The sequence below is a fragment of the Orussus abietinus genome, unplaced genomic scaffold, assembly GCF_000612105.2.
Source record: "Orussus abietinus isolate OABI.00-Male unplaced genomic scaffold, Oabi_2.0 scaffold905, whole genome shotgun sequence".
Taxonomy (NCBI): Eukaryota; Metazoa; Arthropoda; class Insecta; order Hymenoptera; family Orussidae; genus Orussus; species Orussus abietinus.
In genome coordinates this window covers 1-18,544 of record NW_019395060.1, presented here as the reverse complement: position 1 = coordinate 18,544, position 18,544 = coordinate 1, and the positions used below count along the sequence as shown (strand labels likewise).

Here is an 18,544-nt window from a genome sequence, read left to right as displayed (position 1 = left end):
ATATATTAGATTTTTATCACGCCAAATAATGTATAATTGAATACATTTTTACTGGATCATTTATACGAGATCGATGCACTGCGAAATATTCTTGACTTTAATGGTAACTTTAGTAAGTTATTAGCACTTGTATCACCGTCTCTTTCTCGCTTTCCAATGGTTTCGTTTGTGCCTCCGTGTTCCCTTTCAGCTTTAGATGGGCCACTTCGGAGAATCTGGCGACTTACTGGTGTTTCTTCAATGTTCCGTTTTACCTGTACTTTTGTGCCCCTTTGCAGGTTTAGGTGGATCACCTGGAAGCAGCCATTTTTGGTAAAATCATCATGGGCAGTTAATCGAAATCGAGTTTGCTGCACTTGTTAGTAGAAGATGTTCAAATATGTTAAATGATGTTTGTGAATTTTTTTCGCGATGCGAATTGCGTCCACTGTAGCTTGATGGGGAAGATTGTTCGGTTTAAATTGATCTCTCGAGCTAGTGGCTGTGATTTTTTTCGGAGGAGATACAGGGTTTTGGAGTTTTTGTGAGGAGTTCTTCACTTTTTCAGCCGGTTCTCCGGCTGCCCAGATTTGTAACAGGTGGCAAGTGCATTAGCCGTCTGCATCCTCCACCGGAGGTCGAACAGGACGCGGTCGCTCGATCCTTCCCGTGAATCTCTCAACTCATCTCTGATTTGGCAGAGATGAGTTAGGAGATTGCCATAATGGTAAGCCACCACCGTCAACTGCCGCATGGTATTACCATCACGAATACGTGAGCCGTCAACGGCAACTGGTAGATGGCACAGCCATCGCGATTGCGCGAGCTCCTACCAGAAATTCGTTGCGCCGCCCTTGGGGGCAAAAAACGGTGAAAGCTAACGTACGAAATCAGAGGGCAGCACACGGTGCGATCGCGCGACCCTGCCCGTGAGCAATCTCCCAACTCATCTCTGTATGTACATGTTTTATAATATAATAACTCGTATTGCATTAATCAGTTTTATAACTGCTGTTGTTAAGTATAGTGTAAACGCTACTTTACTCCGGTTTTACCGGTAACGCCGGCATAAAACGACGTTTAGACGAATCTTAACACCGATAGTTATAAAACCAGTATAGGAGAGCATGTGTAAACGTAATTCTCTTCCTCTCTTCGTTCAAACGTTGAAAATCAGCTTTAAGATTTTATTCCTATGCGTTGTTGTTCTATAGAAGACAATTTAATCCGTGAGGAAATGTAACGTTAACCTTTGGCGCGAAGGTGAAGACAGTTTTATAATATTTTATAGTTTTTGTTTTTCAGATTTAATAAATGCTTAGGTCTTGCGAGGTTGAACGGGTAAACAATAGAGTCAAGTAAACAGTAAAATAAACCAGACATCTTGCAAATTATTTATAACCTTTTGCTGCACTATCTGTAACGCGAGTCGCATTTTTAGGTATGTATGTTTTATTAAAATTTTGAATATTTATGATACGAGTATATTGACTAGGAGCTGAATAATGTTACTTGTCATTCTTCGTGGATGCCATAATGAAGAAATATTTAATATTGTTAGTAACCTAACCTATGTATTTATTGTATAGGCAGTGAAACCCATTTCATTGAATTAGTTTTTCTCATGTATGTATATTAACTGAAAAACAGTGACTGATATGTTCATTTAACGAAGTATAATCCTTTTTCATTAATAATTCCTCATGATAACATAATCATTCAATTTTATATTGTGTCAGTATTGCTAAGTTGTCCTTTTTGGATAGTATTATTTTAAACAATTAGGTTTCGATCGTTAGATTTTGACTAATATTTAATTTTTTTTACAGCAAAATGGAGGATGCAATTACAGCTCGTTTCAAAGTTTTAATTGTTAATAGTAACGACGCATTAGAATTCAAATTAGTTCGTAACGTTGAAGATTTGGAAGATGATAAAACTAGCTTTAAGCCAGAAATGTCGCATCAAGTGTTTGGAACCAGGTAAGTGACAGTTGCTTCTGGCAGAAGTTACTTTATGTTTCTGATTAATTTATATCAAATGATTCTTATTTACAGTGAATCGATATTTGGTTACCGTGATTTAAAGGTAAAACTTTATTACTCAGCTGGTTCGCTGGAGACTTACTTAGGAATGTCATACGCTGAGAAAGTAAATAAATCAATATACGAAGGTGTCGAAGCTGATGAAGTTTTACAGAAGATTTCAGAATTCCTCGTACCTCAAGTGCATAACAGTCTCGATTCGTTCATTTCATCGTTGCATAAGGAAGAAACATTTAGGCCATACGGAGAGTTGTTGCATTCTTTTTCCATAAATGGTATGTGATACATATTACTAATATAATAAGTTTTACCTACTTAATTAGATTTTTATTTCCATATAAATCATGTGTTAACAATATGCATATTAATTACATTATCAGAATAGAAATACTTATTTCATTATGTCATTATTTTAACAGCCGACGACAATATACGTCAGTTCGAGGTTTATAAAGGGAACATGAATTGTAAAGGATTCAGAGAATACCACCAACGCCTTCAAACATTCCTTTTGTGGTATATAGATGCAGCCAACTTTATTGACATCGATGATGACCAATGGCATTACTTCAACATGTATGGGAATTTATTAACCTTTTATAATGATGTAATCTGATATATTTAAATAGTGTATAACAAAAATGTGTAATACATTACCGTATAAGTGGTAAATATTCTGAAAGCTTATTTTAAATGTATTCTCTGTTATAGGTTTGAGAAATATACTTCCAACACTGGGTCAACTCGATATGCTACCATTGGTTTCGCTACCGTGTATCAGTATTATGCCTATCCACGTCACACCAGACCACGTATCGCACAAGTTTTAATTTTGCCACCATTCCAAAATCTGGGTCTTGGTACTCACCTTTTGCGGGCGATTTATCATGAATACATTGGCAGAAGTGAGGTGAAAGACATAACGGGTAATTTTAATTCTCTACATTATGAACATTGATATACTTTACGTTTCCAATTAGCTTTAAACAATACATATATTAATTAACATTGTAATTATTATTTTATAGTTGAAGACCCATCTGTAGGGTTTCAACGATTAAGAGACTATGTCGATGCTCTCAATTGTGATACATTGCCGAGTTTCAGCCGAGAATGTTTAGTCCAAGGCTTTAATAAAACTATGGCAGCCGAAGCTAGGGAAAAGTTTAAAATTAACAAGGTAAATTCTTGCTTCTATGTTATTAAAATACTTTCATCGATTCATGGAACTTGTAATGCACCTTAAATAGAATTTAACATTCGGTAACGAATTAGTGACTAATAAATAAACATTAATTTAGAAACAAGCTCGTCGTGTGTACGAAATTTTGAGGTTGCGTGCAACCGATCTCTCGAATGAACAGGAGTATAGAGAATATAGATTAGATGTGAAGAAAAGACTTAATATTCCATATAAACGAGAGCAGCAGGATCTTAAGAAAATGGAGTCAGTTTTGAAAATGCTCGATAAATACTCCAACGTTGCGCTACCTGCACCGGAACAACGACTACAGACCCTTGAAAAGGAATATCGCACTTTGGAAGAGGAATATAAAAAGGTTATCAAACGTATGGATGAAATCTCTGAGTTGTAAATTGTAAACGCCGCTAGAATAACGTTTTTACCTTCGATATATCGTTACGAATAAATCACGAGTATTTTGTTTCATTCATTGGTGTTATAAATGGCGAAGTGATGTAATTAATGTTAATTTCTGTAATAGTCGAATGCAAACAAAATTATCCTGCACTTTGAATAAATTTTCTTTTTTATATTTGATAAGGCAATTTGTTCTCAATAAAAAACATGAAGTTTGAGAAAATTTAGAAAATCCCGGTACCTGCTTTACTGTTTTTCTACCTGGATCGTCAGCTTACGATCAAAGTTTATGTGATTTATTCGATTATTTTAAATTAGCGACATCATTTTTCTTCTCCACAAAATCATTGTTTCTTGCAATTATACATGATTCAGGCAAGAATACATATCAACGATAAATATTTGTTTCGGTCACTAATCTATTTTTTCAATGCATCTGTAGGGATAGTAGGAGTACGTACACTTGTGGACATGAATGCCTTCCCATTATTCATTCGCATCATCATATCTGCAAGGAAGGCATTTATGTCCACCAGTGTACTGCCATCAAGTACATCACCGGACAAGTCCCAAAATTTAAGACAGTTCGGTCGAATACCGTTAAAAAAAATGTCCCATCCAAATCAAGAGATTTGCTTCACCCTGCCTTATTCCACCACTTAACCTAAATATCTAATATCCATAAAAAATTGGTTCCAGCGGTCGCCACTCGTCGACTCGTCGCTACAGGAATGGACAGGAAGTTCGGAAGGTCCGCGACCACGTGTCCGAAGTGCCTGCGTCCCGTAACGAAGTAGAGGGCGCGGCGCACGTGTAAATATTTACCGGCGCATGCGCGGTGGCGCTGGAGTCGCGGTCACATGATCAGGCGGTTTATAAAACCGTGGTACTTACCGGCCGGTCCTGTACCCCGTCGAACGCGATCGGCGCCCAGTACACGTGCACTCCGTCGCGCGGGACACTTCGCATTCTTTGCTCCGCGTCTCGCATTTTCACCTCCGTCCGTGTGAACGATCTCACTCCGGTGTCTCTCGGCGCTCATAGCTAGAGATTTTCTCCGTCGTCCCGCGGGGTCAGGAAAAACGTTCGACTGCCGCGAGCAATTGACTTTACGGGCACGCCAGAAGTCCGTCGAGAGAGGTCACTTCACGAGTCCTAGAGAAGAAGCAGGCAAGACGAGCGGGAGCGGCTTGTACTCGGATCTCAACTTCTCGGACCTCAATTTCCGATAGGAGCCCCCCGAGATGGCCGGCAGAAACGAGTGGGACTACTCCATCCGAAATGGTAAGTCACCCTGAACGTAGAAAAAGAATTCATGGCCGTAACGAGAATTTTATTCGTCGAAAATAAGGATTGGGTAGGTATATGTCATGTAATACACGTGCTTTTCTCCACGTGTATTAGAACGTATATGTCATATGATACACGTGGTTTTCTCCGCGTATATTAGAACGTATAATATGTCATGTAATACACGTGGTTTTCTCCGCGTATATTAAAACGTATAATATGTCATATAATACACGTGCTTTTCTCCGCGTATATTGCAATATATAATACGTTATGTACTATACGTGCTTTTTTTTGCGTATATTGCAACGTATAATATGTCATGTAATTTACGTATAATGACAATATACATAATGTACGTATAATGTCAAGTAACACGTGGTTTTCTCTGCGTATACTGCAATATATAATACGTCATGTAATATACGTGTTTTTTTGCGTATATTGCAACGTATAATGCGTCATGTAAAATACCTGGTTTTCTCCGCGTATATCGCAACGTATAATATGTCATGTAATTTACGTATAATGACAATATACATAATGTACGTATAATGTCAAGTAACACGTGGTTTTCTCCACGTGTATTGCAACATATAATACGTCATCTAATATACGTGGTTTTCTCCGCGTATATGCGTATATCGCATGTATACGTGGTTTTCTCCACGTGTATTACAACATATAACACGTAATCTAATACACGTGGTTTTCTCCGCGTATATCGCAACGTATAATACCTCATGTAATATACGAGATTTTCTCCGTGTATGTTAGAACTTTTCTCCAAATTGGGTGCACCGAATCGTTTGAAATTTCATCAGGAGGTTATGGAGGCCCTAAGGAAGAACGCGATGCTCGTGAAATTTAATTAAAAAAAAAAAACTATATCGAAACGTACAAATATTCATAACACTTTTCTCTGAACCTCAATTTCTCTGAATTTCCCCGGTGTACATGTATGCATACATAGCGCGTAAGAATTCTATAATAGGTACCTCGTACAAAACCACCAATGCAGGTTTTTTTAAACATATTTCCCCCCTCTGGTGTGTATAAAAAAAAGTCCGGGTTTATAAAAAGGTTCGAAGACAGGAATGCCGAATTTTTCCTAGACCTCGGTATCCGCGGATTCATATAAGTACAGATAAACTTGAATTTTCCCCATGAACATGTATACGCTATAAATAGTGGATAAAAATTCTATAATAGGTATCTCGTACAAAACCACCAATTGTATTTTTTTTTTTAAACACGTTTTCCCTCTGTCGTGTAAATAAAAAAATCCGGGTTTATAAAAAGGTTCAAAGACGGGAATACCAAATTTTTCCCAGACTTCGGTATCTTAAACCGCGTGTTCATATAAGTACAGATAAACCTGAATTTCCCCGGTGTACATTTATGCATACATAGCGCGTAAGAATTCTATAATAGGTACCTCGTACAAAACCAGCGATGCACATTTTTTTAACATATTTTCCCTCTCTCGTGTATATAAAAAAAAGTCCGGGTTTATAAAAAGGTTCGAAGACAGGAATGCCGAATTTTTTCTAGACCCCGGTACTCTGTACTGCGGATACATAGGTACAGGTAAACCTGATTTCTCTCCGAGTACATGTGGGCATATAACGCATCGCGAAGATGCGGCTACTGGAGGCGCGGGGGCGCGGAGGTGTACGAAAGATGCGCGCGCAGCGCGCCGAAAGGCGGCAGTCCAAGAAGGACGGACCGACCTGTAGGCTCAAGGCGGTCTGGGTTTGCTTGCTGGATCGTACAGGTGAATCAGGTAAACTTGACCGTAGAAGAGAGACAGCGAGATGGACCGCTGCCACCATGGTAGACGGTCTTCGGGTGCGTGCTGGACGTGACGTCAAAGGCGCCATTAACCTATAAGCAGACCATTCTTCAAGGATTTCCCCGATAGGTTAGGGCGATTGATAAGACATTTTGAAGATTAATTGACTTATTGCGGTCAGAGTATATACGAATATGGACGATTTTCGGGTGCGTGATGGAAAGGCGTTGAGGTCTTCATTAACCTATAACCAGGACATTTTTCGAGGGATTTCTCCGATAGGTTAGGGCGATTGATAAGACATCACTTTGAAGATTAATTTACTTATTGCGGTCAGAGTATATACGAATATGGACGATTTTCGGGTGCGTGATGGAAAGGCGTTGAGGTCTTCATTAACCTATAACCAGGAAATTTTTCGAGGGATTTCTCCGATAGGTTAGGGGGATTGATAAGACATCACTTTGAAGATTAATTGACTTATTGCGGTCAGAGTATATACGAATATGGACGATTTTCGGGTACGTGCTGGAAAGGCGTTGGGGAAGCTATTAACCTATAACCAGGCAATTTTTGGAGGGATTTCCACGATAAGTTAGGGCGATTGATAAGACATCACTTTCAAGATTAATTGACTTGTTGCGGTCAGAGTATATACGAATATGGACGATTTTCGGGTGCGTGCTGGAAAGGCGTTGAGGTCGCCATTAACCTATAACCAGGCAATTTTTCGAGGGATTTCTCCGATAGGTTAGGGCGATTGATAAGACTTCATTTTGAGGATTAATTGACTTGTTGCGGTCAGACTATACGCGAATATAGACGGTCTTCGGGTGCGTGCTGGAAGTTACGTCAAATGCGCCATTAACCTATAACCAGGCCATTTTTCGAGGATTTCCCCGATAGGTTAGGGCGATTGATAAGACATCACTTTGAAGATTAATTGATTTATTGCGGTCAGAGTATACACGAATATAGACGATTTTCGGGTGCGTGCTGGAAAGGCGTTGAGGTTGTCATTAACCTATAAGCAGCCCATTTTTCGAGGGGTTTCCCCGGAAGATTAGGGTGGTTGATAAGACATCACATTGAAGATTAATTAACTTATCTCTGCCAGGGTGTACATGATAGGCGGTCTTCGGGTGCGTGCTGGAAATCGTGTAGAAGGCACCATTAACCTATAACCAGGCAATTTTTCGAGGGTTTCCTCAAAAGGTTAGGGCGATTGATAAGACATCATTTTGAAGATTAATCAACTTAGCCAGGGTGTAAATGAATATAGATGGTCTTCGAGTGCGTGCTGGAAAGGCGTTGAGGTCGTAATTAACCTATAAGCAGGCAATTTTTGGAGGTATTTCCACGATAAGTTAGGGCGATTGATAAGACATCACTTTCAAGATTAATTTACTTGTTGCGCTTAGAGTATATACGAATATGGACGATTTTCGGGTGTGTGCTGGAAAGGCGTTGAGGTCGTAATTAACCTATAAGCAGGCAATTTTTGGAGGGGTTTCCCCGAAAGGTTAGGGCGATTGATAAGTCATCATTTTGAAGATTAATTAACTTATTGCTGTCAAAGTATAAACGAATATAGACGGTGTTCGGGTGAGTGCTGGAAAGGCGTTGAGGTCGTAATTAACCTATAAGCAGGCAATTTTTGGAGGGGTTTCCCCGAAAGGTTAGGGCGATTGATAAGACATCACATTGAAGATTAATTAACTTATTGCTATCAGAGTATAAACGAATATAGGCGGTCTTCGGGTGCGTGCTGGAAAGGCGTTGAAATCGCCATTAACCCATTGGCATGAAAATTAGGAGGTTATCATAATACATTAGATACGGGGGTTTAGTGCGCTCTATTACTCGCGAAGGTATTAATACCCATCCGGTATTTAATGTGTTAATACATATAGGCATACTATAAGATATCTCGTAGCTGGCAATGAATGGGTGAACCTATAAACCAGGGAATTTTTCGAGGGGTTTCCCCGAGTGATAAGAAATCACTTTGAAGATTAATTGACCTATCTCCGCGAGGGTATACATAAATAGGTCTAAGTGGATTTTTACACGGAGGTATAAAAAGCAATTAAAGCAACTTATAGCCTTCGGTCTTATATAGTAATGTTCGAATCGATTCGGTATACCCAGTTTCGAGAAGAGTTTCATGACCGGGAAACTTTTTAACGCCATTTACATGTCACCTTAACCCTTTGAGCGCTAAGCACTTTCGACATACGGGCGAATTTCCTTAGACCGTGCGCGCGATATTGGGCCAAACGTCGGACGCACATATGCGTCGACAGCGCTCGAAAGGTTAAAACGAGGGGACATTGTCTTGGGTGAATTCGAGCAAAGTTAATACTCGGCCAGGGAATTGAAACGACGAAGATGGCGTGTTAAGGCGAGAGGTCGTTGTCTTGGATAAATCCAGGTGAAGTCATTCGTATACCGAGTAAACGGCCGCGTTCTTCGTGCAACAAGGGTTGCAAATGAAAATCAATACTTTTCTTTGAGGTCGGCCGATGCACCTAACGTGGGCTAAGTGTCGACCACAAGACGCTTGTTTGTTAACTATAGAGGATAGGTTTCTTTGGATATGGATAATGGTCGCTTATTTTGCATAAAAAATGGAAAGGAGCAATTCGATTGTTAAAACACATCGGTATATTTCTGTTTTCAATTTGAACGTGTTATTCTTCGAAGTGTCGACCACAAGAAGCTTATTTGTTAACTATAGAAGATAGGTTTGTTTGGATATAAACAATGGTCGCCTATTTCGCATAAAGTAATGGAAAGGAACAATTCGATTGTTATAACACATCGGTTTATTTCTCTTTTCAAGTTGAACATGTTATTCTTTGAAGTGTCGACCACAAGACGCTTATTTGTTAACTATATAGGATAGGTTTCTTTGGATATGGACAATGGTCGCTTATTTTGCATAAAGAAAGAGAAAGGAACAATTCAATTGTTAAAACACATCGGTTTATTTTTCTTTCAAGTTGAACGTGTTATTCTTCGAAGTGTCGACCACAAAACACTTATTTGTTTAACTATAGAGGATAGGTTTCTTTGGATATGAACAATGGTCGCCTATTTCGCATAAAAAAATGGGAAGGAACAATTAGATTGTTAAAACACATCGGTTTATTTCTTTTCTCAAGTTGAACGTGTTATTCTTCAAAGTGTCGACCACAAGACGCTTATTTGTTAACTATAGAGGATAGGTTTCTTTGGATATGGACAATGATCGCTTATTTCGCATAAAAAAATGGGAAGGAACAATTCGATTGTTAAAACACATCAGGATATTTCTTTTCTCAAGTTGAACGTGTTATTCTTCGAAGTGTCGACCACAAAACGCTTATTTGTTAACTATAGAGGATAGGTTTCTTTGGATATGAACAATGGTCGCCTATTTCGCATAAAGTAATGGAGAGCAACAATTCGATTGTTAAAACTCATCGGTTTATTCCTCTTTTCAATTTGAACGTGTTATTCTTCGAAGTGTCGACCACAAAACACTTATTTGTTTAACTATAGAGGATAGGTTTCTTTGGATATGGACAATGGTAGCTTATTTCGCATAAAGAAATGGAGAGGAACAATTCAATTGTTAAAACTCATCGGTTTATTCCTCTTTTCAATTTGAACGTGTTATTCTTCGAAGTGTCGACCACAAAACACTTATTTGTTTAACTATAGAGGATAGGTTTCTTTGGATATGGACAATGGTAGCTTATTTCGCATAAAGAAATGGAGAGGAACAATTCAATTGTTAAAACTCATCGGTTTATTCCTCTTTTCAATTTGAACGTGTTATTCTTCGAAGTGTCGACCACAAAACACTTATTTGTTTAACTATAGAGGATAGGTTTCTTTGGGTATGGACAATGGTCACTTATTTTGCAGAAAGAAAGAGAAAGGAACAATTCGATTGTTAAAACACATCGGAATATTTCTGTTTTTTAATTGAACGTGTTATTCTTCGAAGTGTCGACCACAAGACGCTTATTTGTTAACTATAGAGGATAGGTTTCTTTGGATATGAACAATGGTCGCTTATTTTGCATTAAAAAAATGGAAAGAAACAATTCGATTGTTAAAACACATCGGGATATTTCCCTTTTCAAATTAAACGTGTTATTCTTTGAAGTGTCGACCACAAGACGCTTATTTGTTTAACTATAGAGGATAGGTTTCTTTGGATATTATTTGTTTAACTATAGAGGATAGGTTTCTTTGGATATGGACAATGATCGCTTATTTCGCATAAAGAAAAAGAAAGGAACAATTCAATTGTTAAAACTCATCGGTTTATTTCTCTTTTCTAATTGATCGTGTTATTCTTCGAAGTGTCGACCACAAAACACTTATTTGTTTAACTATAGAGGATAGGTTTCTTTGTATATGGACAATGGTCGCTTATTTCGCATAAAGAAATGGAAAGGAACAATTTAAGTGTTAAAACACATCGGTTTATTTCTCTTCGTCTTCTCTCGTTGCGTAAAGGTGGCCGAAGAACACGTAGCGATCGTTCTTGTCACAAAGAAAACAATTATCCGTTTGCAGCAGAAACGATTCTTTGCTCAAGATACGACAGTTTCTTTTATCTAAAATACTTGGTACTTCCATGGCCAAGGTCTGAAATACGCCTCGGATAAAAGTATCATTCATCACCTCTTCAATTACTTCCAGCTCCTTACGAGCAGTTAATTAATGTCGCCGGTTTAATTGTTTTCTCTCATACTACAATATACGAAAATGGCAACCTTGGTTTTTAATTTAAATTAAACACTTAGTAACGCGGCAAGAATGAAATACGATTTCGTCTTGATTGAATTTACTGGAAAAAAAAAAAAATGGTTATTGTCGCTACAGCGTTTTTTGCAATATTTAATAACTTGATGGGAGACTTTACAAAAGATTTGGAAATACTTTCCGGGTAAATTTCAAATTTTAGTCTCGTCCTAGGAATTCGGAGAATTGGAAAGTCGATCGATGATATAACGTCATTTCAAAAGTTTTGCGATAGCGTGATAACAATTCATTTATACGAGGATTATTGCAGGAATATATTTTTATTTATATATGGCGCCTATATGTATACGGGGTAAGACAAAGAGATCGCGGAAAAATCGTCAGTGAGTAATAGTTTACCGAGTTGCAAGCCACATGTCGCCACTCGACATTTGCATTGACAGTAAAAGTGATAATTGACCGCACATGGTCTTGAATCATCAATCTGTAGTGGCAAGCAGACGATAAGCAGGAGATAACGACGTAAGCCTTTAACGCTAAAGGAGTTAAGTATCTAGAATTGATACTATTTCTAGCAGGCACGTGATTGTACGCTTTGTAGTACGTAACATCTTTATCAGTATGTATTAAGTAAATCGATCTCGGAGGAGGATATAATATAATTATTATATCGCATTTCATTGTCCAGGACTAAACATCAAGTTGTAAATTGCAGAGCATGTGCGTTAATAAGGCAAGGTACATACCCTGTAATTAAATCTCGTTAGATATTGTTAAAAAGCATCGAGCATTTTATTTAATTAAAAAGACATAATATAGTCATATCGCATTTTATTGTCCAGTACTAAACATTAAGTTGTAAATTGCAGAGCATATGCGTTGATAAGACAAGTTATACACAGTGTAACTAAATTCCGTCGGATATTATTAAACAGCGTCGAGCATTCTATTTAATTAGGGAAACATAATATAATCATTAAAAAATGCTTCCCAAATTAGAAAATGAATCCGCAGGAACGGGCAAAAAGATAATGTTGTATTATTCAAACTATTCAGACAAACAAGCGATAATTTGTTGTTGATAGAAAATAATATGTTAAACTTGAATGAAATGTATGCTCTCTCGGGAAAATAATCATCTTTTTTCTTTTTAATATAACAAAAATAGTTGCTAGTTCATTGTCAAGCGTTCACATTTATCGAAGCAAGTAAAATTTCATGTCATGAAAGGGAATTATTTTCCTGCGTACCGACAGCAAACATGTTTGCAACTATATCGAATGTAGATGTAATCAATGGAGAGGTTTCTTTAAAAAAAATACTTCCTGAATCAACAAATGAATCTACAGGAACGTGCAAAAAGATATTGTTGTATTATTCAAACTATTCAGACAAACAAGCGATAATTTGTTGTTGCTACAAAAGAATATGGTAACCTTGAATAGAATTTATGTTATCTCGGGAGAGTAATCGTTTTTTTTTTCTTCCGAATATAACAAAAATAGTTGCTACTCCATTTTCAAGCGTTCACATTTGTGCCCATAATTATGAAAGTGGTCTGTCATATATTTTTAGTTTCGAAATTACATTGAATTAATTTCGTTTGAAATAATATGGCGTGAAATAACTGATAAACTCATTTTTTTTTTTTTAATTTTGACAGACCACTTTCATAATTATGGGCACATTTATCGAAGCAAATAAAATTTCATGTCACGGAAGGGAATTCTTTTTCCTGCGTGTTGTCATTCTCGAAGAATGAACGCCTCGTTGAATTAATTGCCCAACCTCGGATAGAGGTCTGTGACGCTCGTTACGCGGTTAGAACTAGCTGTAGAAAGGAGTGCATGCAAATCGGTGACCTCTGGTTCACGAGGCTTTTATTGTACGCATAAGTCGGGACGAACTGGCGGATTCGGTTCAACCGGAGGGTTATGTCACGGGTGTCACGTGACGAGCCTTCGATTTTTCAGCGAAAACGCGGGCGACGGAGATGCTGCACAAAGCCAGATGCATACATGCGCGTTTTGGGCGTCTTTACTTACGACAAACAGTCGTTTCGAGGGTGTTTGTCTGTGCACAACAAGGGAGAGCGCAATCGGAGTCGCGTGCACGGTTGGGGTCCCACAGAACGCGGCGCGTCAACGCGACGCAGATGAAACGAATCGGAACTGCGCTTAAGGTGAAGTGAAACCCCCTTCAAATCAGTCGATTCGAATACAACACTTTTTTTTTAAGGATATTAGACCAAACTGTCCGAAACTTTGACACATCACTTCTGATCGTCTAAGAATTGTCCTGACACATTCAAAATTTGGATTTTTGGAAAAAATTGATTAATTTAGCCCAGTCCAAAACCAAAATGGCGTCGAGCTCTCATATTTCGATCGATATACAATTATCGAAGGCTCTGATATGAGAAACGAAAGGGTCAGGACAATTTTACGACAATTTAGAATACTCTGGTAGTCGATAAACTCGCATTTCAACGGGATAAAGGCAAACAAAGTGTTGTATGCGCTTCTATGCCAAAACGATGATAATACGAGGTCTAGGAGTGAACATTTAATTGACCTGGAAATCACAGATGGCGCAGGGGGTCCCTCTGCAGTCAATTAGGGCCCCGGAAAGCATAAATCCAGAGGATTTCTGGAGTTTTACTTCGATTTCTTTATAATTATTGTATGAAAACAACAGGTGGAGTATGCTATTTGGTACAATATCCAATATAATTCGACACAGCTGTCAATACAAAAATGAACGTCGGCAACATACACATTTAGAAAAATTTTCTTTATCGACGTCGATCAAGTTCCTCGACGGGTTTCACTTCACCTTAAGGTGAAAATTCAAATCAGCTTCAAATCAGTCGATTCGAATACAACACTTTTTTTTTAAGGATATTAGACCAACTGTCCGAAACCTTGACACATCACACAGACATCACAAGAATAAGCGCCTCGGCAGTAAAAAAAAAGAACCAATGGTAGATTTTTAGACGAATTCGTGAGATTTAATACGTGAACACCATATAAGGAAATTAAAGCTCTGACCTTAGTTATTGTTTATATATATATATATAAAAAGCATTACTTGCAAAATTACCACTAAGAATAAACACCTCGGTAGTGAAAAGAGAAACAATGAAACGAAGATAGATATTAACCCTTTGAGCGCTAAGCACTTTCGACATACGGGCGAATTTCCTTAGACCGTGCGCGCGATATTGGGCCAAACGTCGAACGCACATATGCGTCGACAGCGCTCAAAGGGTTAAGGCGATACCGTGGGACTTATCACGTGATCGCCACAAAAGAAAACTAAAGCAGTGACCTCTTAGTTATTGTTTCTTGCAAATTGTCAAGCCATAGCGTAGTTTTCGATAGAAGTAATGGATTATGTCGCGAGGCGTCACATGACGAATCAGGGAATCTCATTGAATGAATTGTCATCGGAGCGGAATCGAGATCAGCGATGTTGAGACCGCAAGTTAAATACACTATCTTATAAAACCGCTATCAAGAAAGCGTACTCGTCTTTGCTTACGCAGACATTCACTCATTGTGACGACACAAGTTCCAGACGAGGCACGTTATCATTGCGGGAACGATAAGTTCATGCCTTAACCTCAAAAATAGTACAGACCGAATGAGTAATGTGAAATTCTTACGTACTCCAACAAAGTAAATATTGTCTCAGGTTTAAGTTACATACACTTGAATTTCGAAATAAGTATTTAATCGTGTACATACATATTTTTAATTATAAACAGTTAAGGTGACATGAAAGCGTCACCATATGTATAGTTATATCTCTATATATATTTATATATAGAGAGAGTGACGCTTGGTTCGATATATATATCAAACTTCACAGCGTGAATATAGAGGCTATTAAAAAGCATCGAGCATTCTATTTAATTAAAAAGACACAATATAATTATTATATCGCATTTCATTGTCCAGGACTAAACATCAAGTTGTAAATTGCAGAGCATGTGCGTTAATAAGGCAAGGTACATACCCTGNTTAGGAAGGTCCTGACACTTGTGAAACATCAATTTTTTGTAACAGATTTTAAAAATATCTATCAACAAATTTGAAAAATGAAAATTGAAATTTCATGAGTTTCAGGCCCTTCCTTATACCCTCCATATTTATATTGTACAGTTTGAATCGATTCGGTGCACCTAGTACGGAGAAAAGTTTAATAAACGAGACCTCTAAACCAGTTTCACGTCACCTTAAGGGAATAAAAAAAAAATATAAAAGTCAGACTTTAAAAATTCATGGCGTGATAATAACGTAGTCGGAAATTAATAGAATAAGTAGAACGTGATTTCGACATCGCTTTCGATTAATTGACACGTGACATTGACATCTGTTTGCAGTATTTTCTGCAGCCAGAAAAAGTAATTGATTTTGAACATTACTCTCATTTTCAGGTCCCAGTACGTGGATTCATTACGTGAATAATAACGTAGCCAGAAATTAATAGAATAAGTAGAACGCTATTTCGACATCGCTTTCGGTTAATTGACACGTGACATTGCACTTTTTTTGCGGGATTTTTTTGCGGCCAGAAAGAGTAATTAATTTTGAACAATGCTCTCATTTTCAGGTCCCAGTACGTGGGTTTATAAATTCCCGATGGCGGCGGGTTCAAGGCAGAGTCCGGTGAACATAGAGACAGATCGAGCTGAATCCGATCACGAAGCTCTCAACAGCAAACCTTTGCGATGGAAGTATCCTGCCACGGCTTCGAAAAAATTGATCAATCCTGGATATTGCTGGAGAGTGGACACCGACGGAGAAGGAACCTGTAAGTACTCTCTTTTAATACTATATTATATTATTTTTCGGTTCAAGTCCGAATTAACACGGTATTAAGGTGATATGAAAGGGTCATTCTATATATTGGGTTGGCAACTAAGTGATTGCCGATTTTTTAATACCATCTATCGACAAAATCCGCAATTATTTAGTTGCGAATTCAATACATAAACCGTGAAAATATTTATAAAACTTTTCTCCAAACTGGGTGCACCGAATAATTGGAGACATCAGCACGTGATTATGGAGGCTCTAAGGAATTACCCGATGCTTGTGAAATTTCATTTTTCACAATAAAAAAAATGTGATCTTGGTTCTAGTTTAGAATAAGTAACATTTTTTTTTTTTTTTTAATGAAATTGCACAAGTATACAGTGGTTTCACGACATTAAGGTGATATGAAAGGGTCATTCTATATATATAATAACCCTTTCATATCATCTTAAGGTGATATGAAAGGATCATTCTATATACATAAAACGTGAAAATATTTATAAAACTGTTCTCCTAATTGGGTGCACCGAATAATTGGAAACTTCAGCATGTGATTATGGAGGCCCTAAGGAATTGCCCGATGCTCGTGAAATATCATTTTTCACAAAAAAAAAGAAATGTGATCTTGGTTCTGGTTTAGGATAAATAACATTTTTTTTTTTTTAATAAAATTCACGAGCAAACGGTGGTTTCACGACCTTAAGGTGTTATGGAAGGGTCATTCTATATATATAACGACCCTTTCATATCATCTTAAGGTATTATGAAAGAGTCAATCTATATATATATATTTATAAAACTTTTCTCTAAACTGGGTGCACCGAATCATTAGAAACTTTAGTATGTCATTATGGAGGCCCTGAGGTACAATGTCATGTTCGTGAAATTTCATTTTTCGAAAGAAAAAAAGAAAATCTTATTTTGATTCTTGTCCGAGAGGAGTAGAACATTTTTTTCGAAAAAAGAAATTCCATGAGCGTTATTCCTAAGAGCCGCCATAATCACGCGTTAAAGTTTCCGATAATTCGGTGCACCCAGTTTGGGGAAAAGTTTCATCTATATTTTGACTTTTTGTTATGTCTATATCACGCTTTCATATCACCTTAAGGACCTTAGAAACGATTCCATGACGTAATGCAACACCTTCGAGGTTATACAACAAACAAAAAGCTCGTTTCGTCCGTAACGCGTCGAATAAAAATGGAATCCCATAAAACCCACAAGAGCGGTCGTTACGGATCGTCTTTACTCATATAGTCGCAACTACGAGTTAGTACATTGTATAACAAGCTCGTTATGTTTTCCGTGTTTTTCCTACACGTTTCCTTCGCGGGTATAAACTGGAGAAGTACAAAAGTTCGAAGCTTATCACTCGATGGGATTTATTTCATTTATGTCGTTATCGCGAGGTATTCTATAATCGGCATAATTATCAGTTCTCTGACGTAGAAGTCGTTAAGGTGAAGTAAAACATGATCGACGTCGGTAAAACAGATTTTTCTAAATACCTACGTTGTAGACGTTCGTTTTATATATATAAAAAATTTATACATATAAAAAAATATATATATAAAAAATGAAATTCCGCGAGTTTCAGGACCTATATTAGGGTCTCCATATTCACGTTTTAAGGTATGAATTATTTTGAGACACCCAGTTCGGAGAAAAGTTTTATGAACGATTGAGCTTTCGGATGCCACTTTCACATCGCCTTAAAAAGAAGTGCCTTATTCGAAACGGCCGATTTGAGAAGGTTTCACTTCACCTTAATGCTCTGCTCCAATTTCTTCCTCCAAATATCGAGCAGGCACCTCTAGGGGCGCGTCAGTCGCGGATTCAAATCGCGCGCCATTAGTTGGGCCGTAAAACCGTTGGCGCTGCGGTCGTTAAAACTTCTTCTGGAGTAAGTGGTAACGGGAGGCTAACTTTGAAATATAAGCAGGAAAACCGTAAAGGAAACCGCGAGGGTTAGTTCTCGAGGTATCCTACTTTTTAACTGACAGAGTAATGAATTGTTGGCCAGCCGCGTGTACGAGAGCTTGCGATCGCCCTCGTGATTTCACAGCCGCTAATCGACCGCATCCTGCGCCAGAGAATATGCAAATGCGATTCTTCCCGCACTTAACGTGATATGAAAAGGTTCATATCCAACACTTGTGAAACATCAATTTTTTGTAACAGATTTTAAAAATATCTATCAACAAATTTGAAAAATGAAAATTGAAATTTCATGAGTTTCAGGCCC

At 37.8% G+C, this 18,544-nt stretch overlaps 2 protein-coding genes across 5 annotated transcripts; both read left to right on the top strand.

Moving 5' to 3' along the window:
* Nucleotides 1-899: 899 nt before the first annotated feature.
* Nucleotides 900-3,804, top strand: LOC105697386 (histone acetyltransferase type B catalytic subunit). 4 transcript variants are annotated; one of them, XM_012420657.2, is made up of 8 exons: nucleotides 900-933; nucleotides 1,285-1,420; nucleotides 1,809-1,961; nucleotides 2,037-2,299; nucleotides 2,444-2,600; nucleotides 2,736-2,950; nucleotides 3,053-3,204; nucleotides 3,326-3,804. In XM_012420657.2, exons 3-8 carry the CDS (start codon nucleotides 1,813-1,815, stop codon nucleotides 3,617-3,619), a joined length of 1,230 nt encoding a protein of 409 aa, XP_012276080.1. In that variant the 5' UTR covers nucleotides 900-933; nucleotides 1,285-1,420; nucleotides 1,809-1,812; the 3' UTR covers nucleotides 3,620-3,804. The 4 variants fall into 4 exon arrangements, with proteins under 4 accessions (XP_012276080.1, XP_012276081.1, XP_012276082.1 ...); XM_012420658.2 differs by lacking the exon at nucleotides 900-933 and adding an exon at nucleotides 1,173-1,208; XM_012420659.2 differs by lacking the exon at nucleotides 900-933 and adding an exon at nucleotides 1,202-1,218.
* A 716-nt stretch (nucleotides 3,805-4,520) lies between these two features.
* On the top strand, nucleotides 4,521-16,294 carry LOC105697383 (carbonic anhydrase 2; the record flags this gene model as incomplete). The annotated part of the gene is made up of 2 exons (XM_023433626.1): nucleotides 4,521-4,908; nucleotides 16,094-16,294. Coding segments are annotated over exons 1-2 (241 nt in total), but the record flags the coding sequence as incomplete, so codon positions are not given.
* Nucleotides 16,295-18,544: the final 2,250 nt, after the last annotated feature.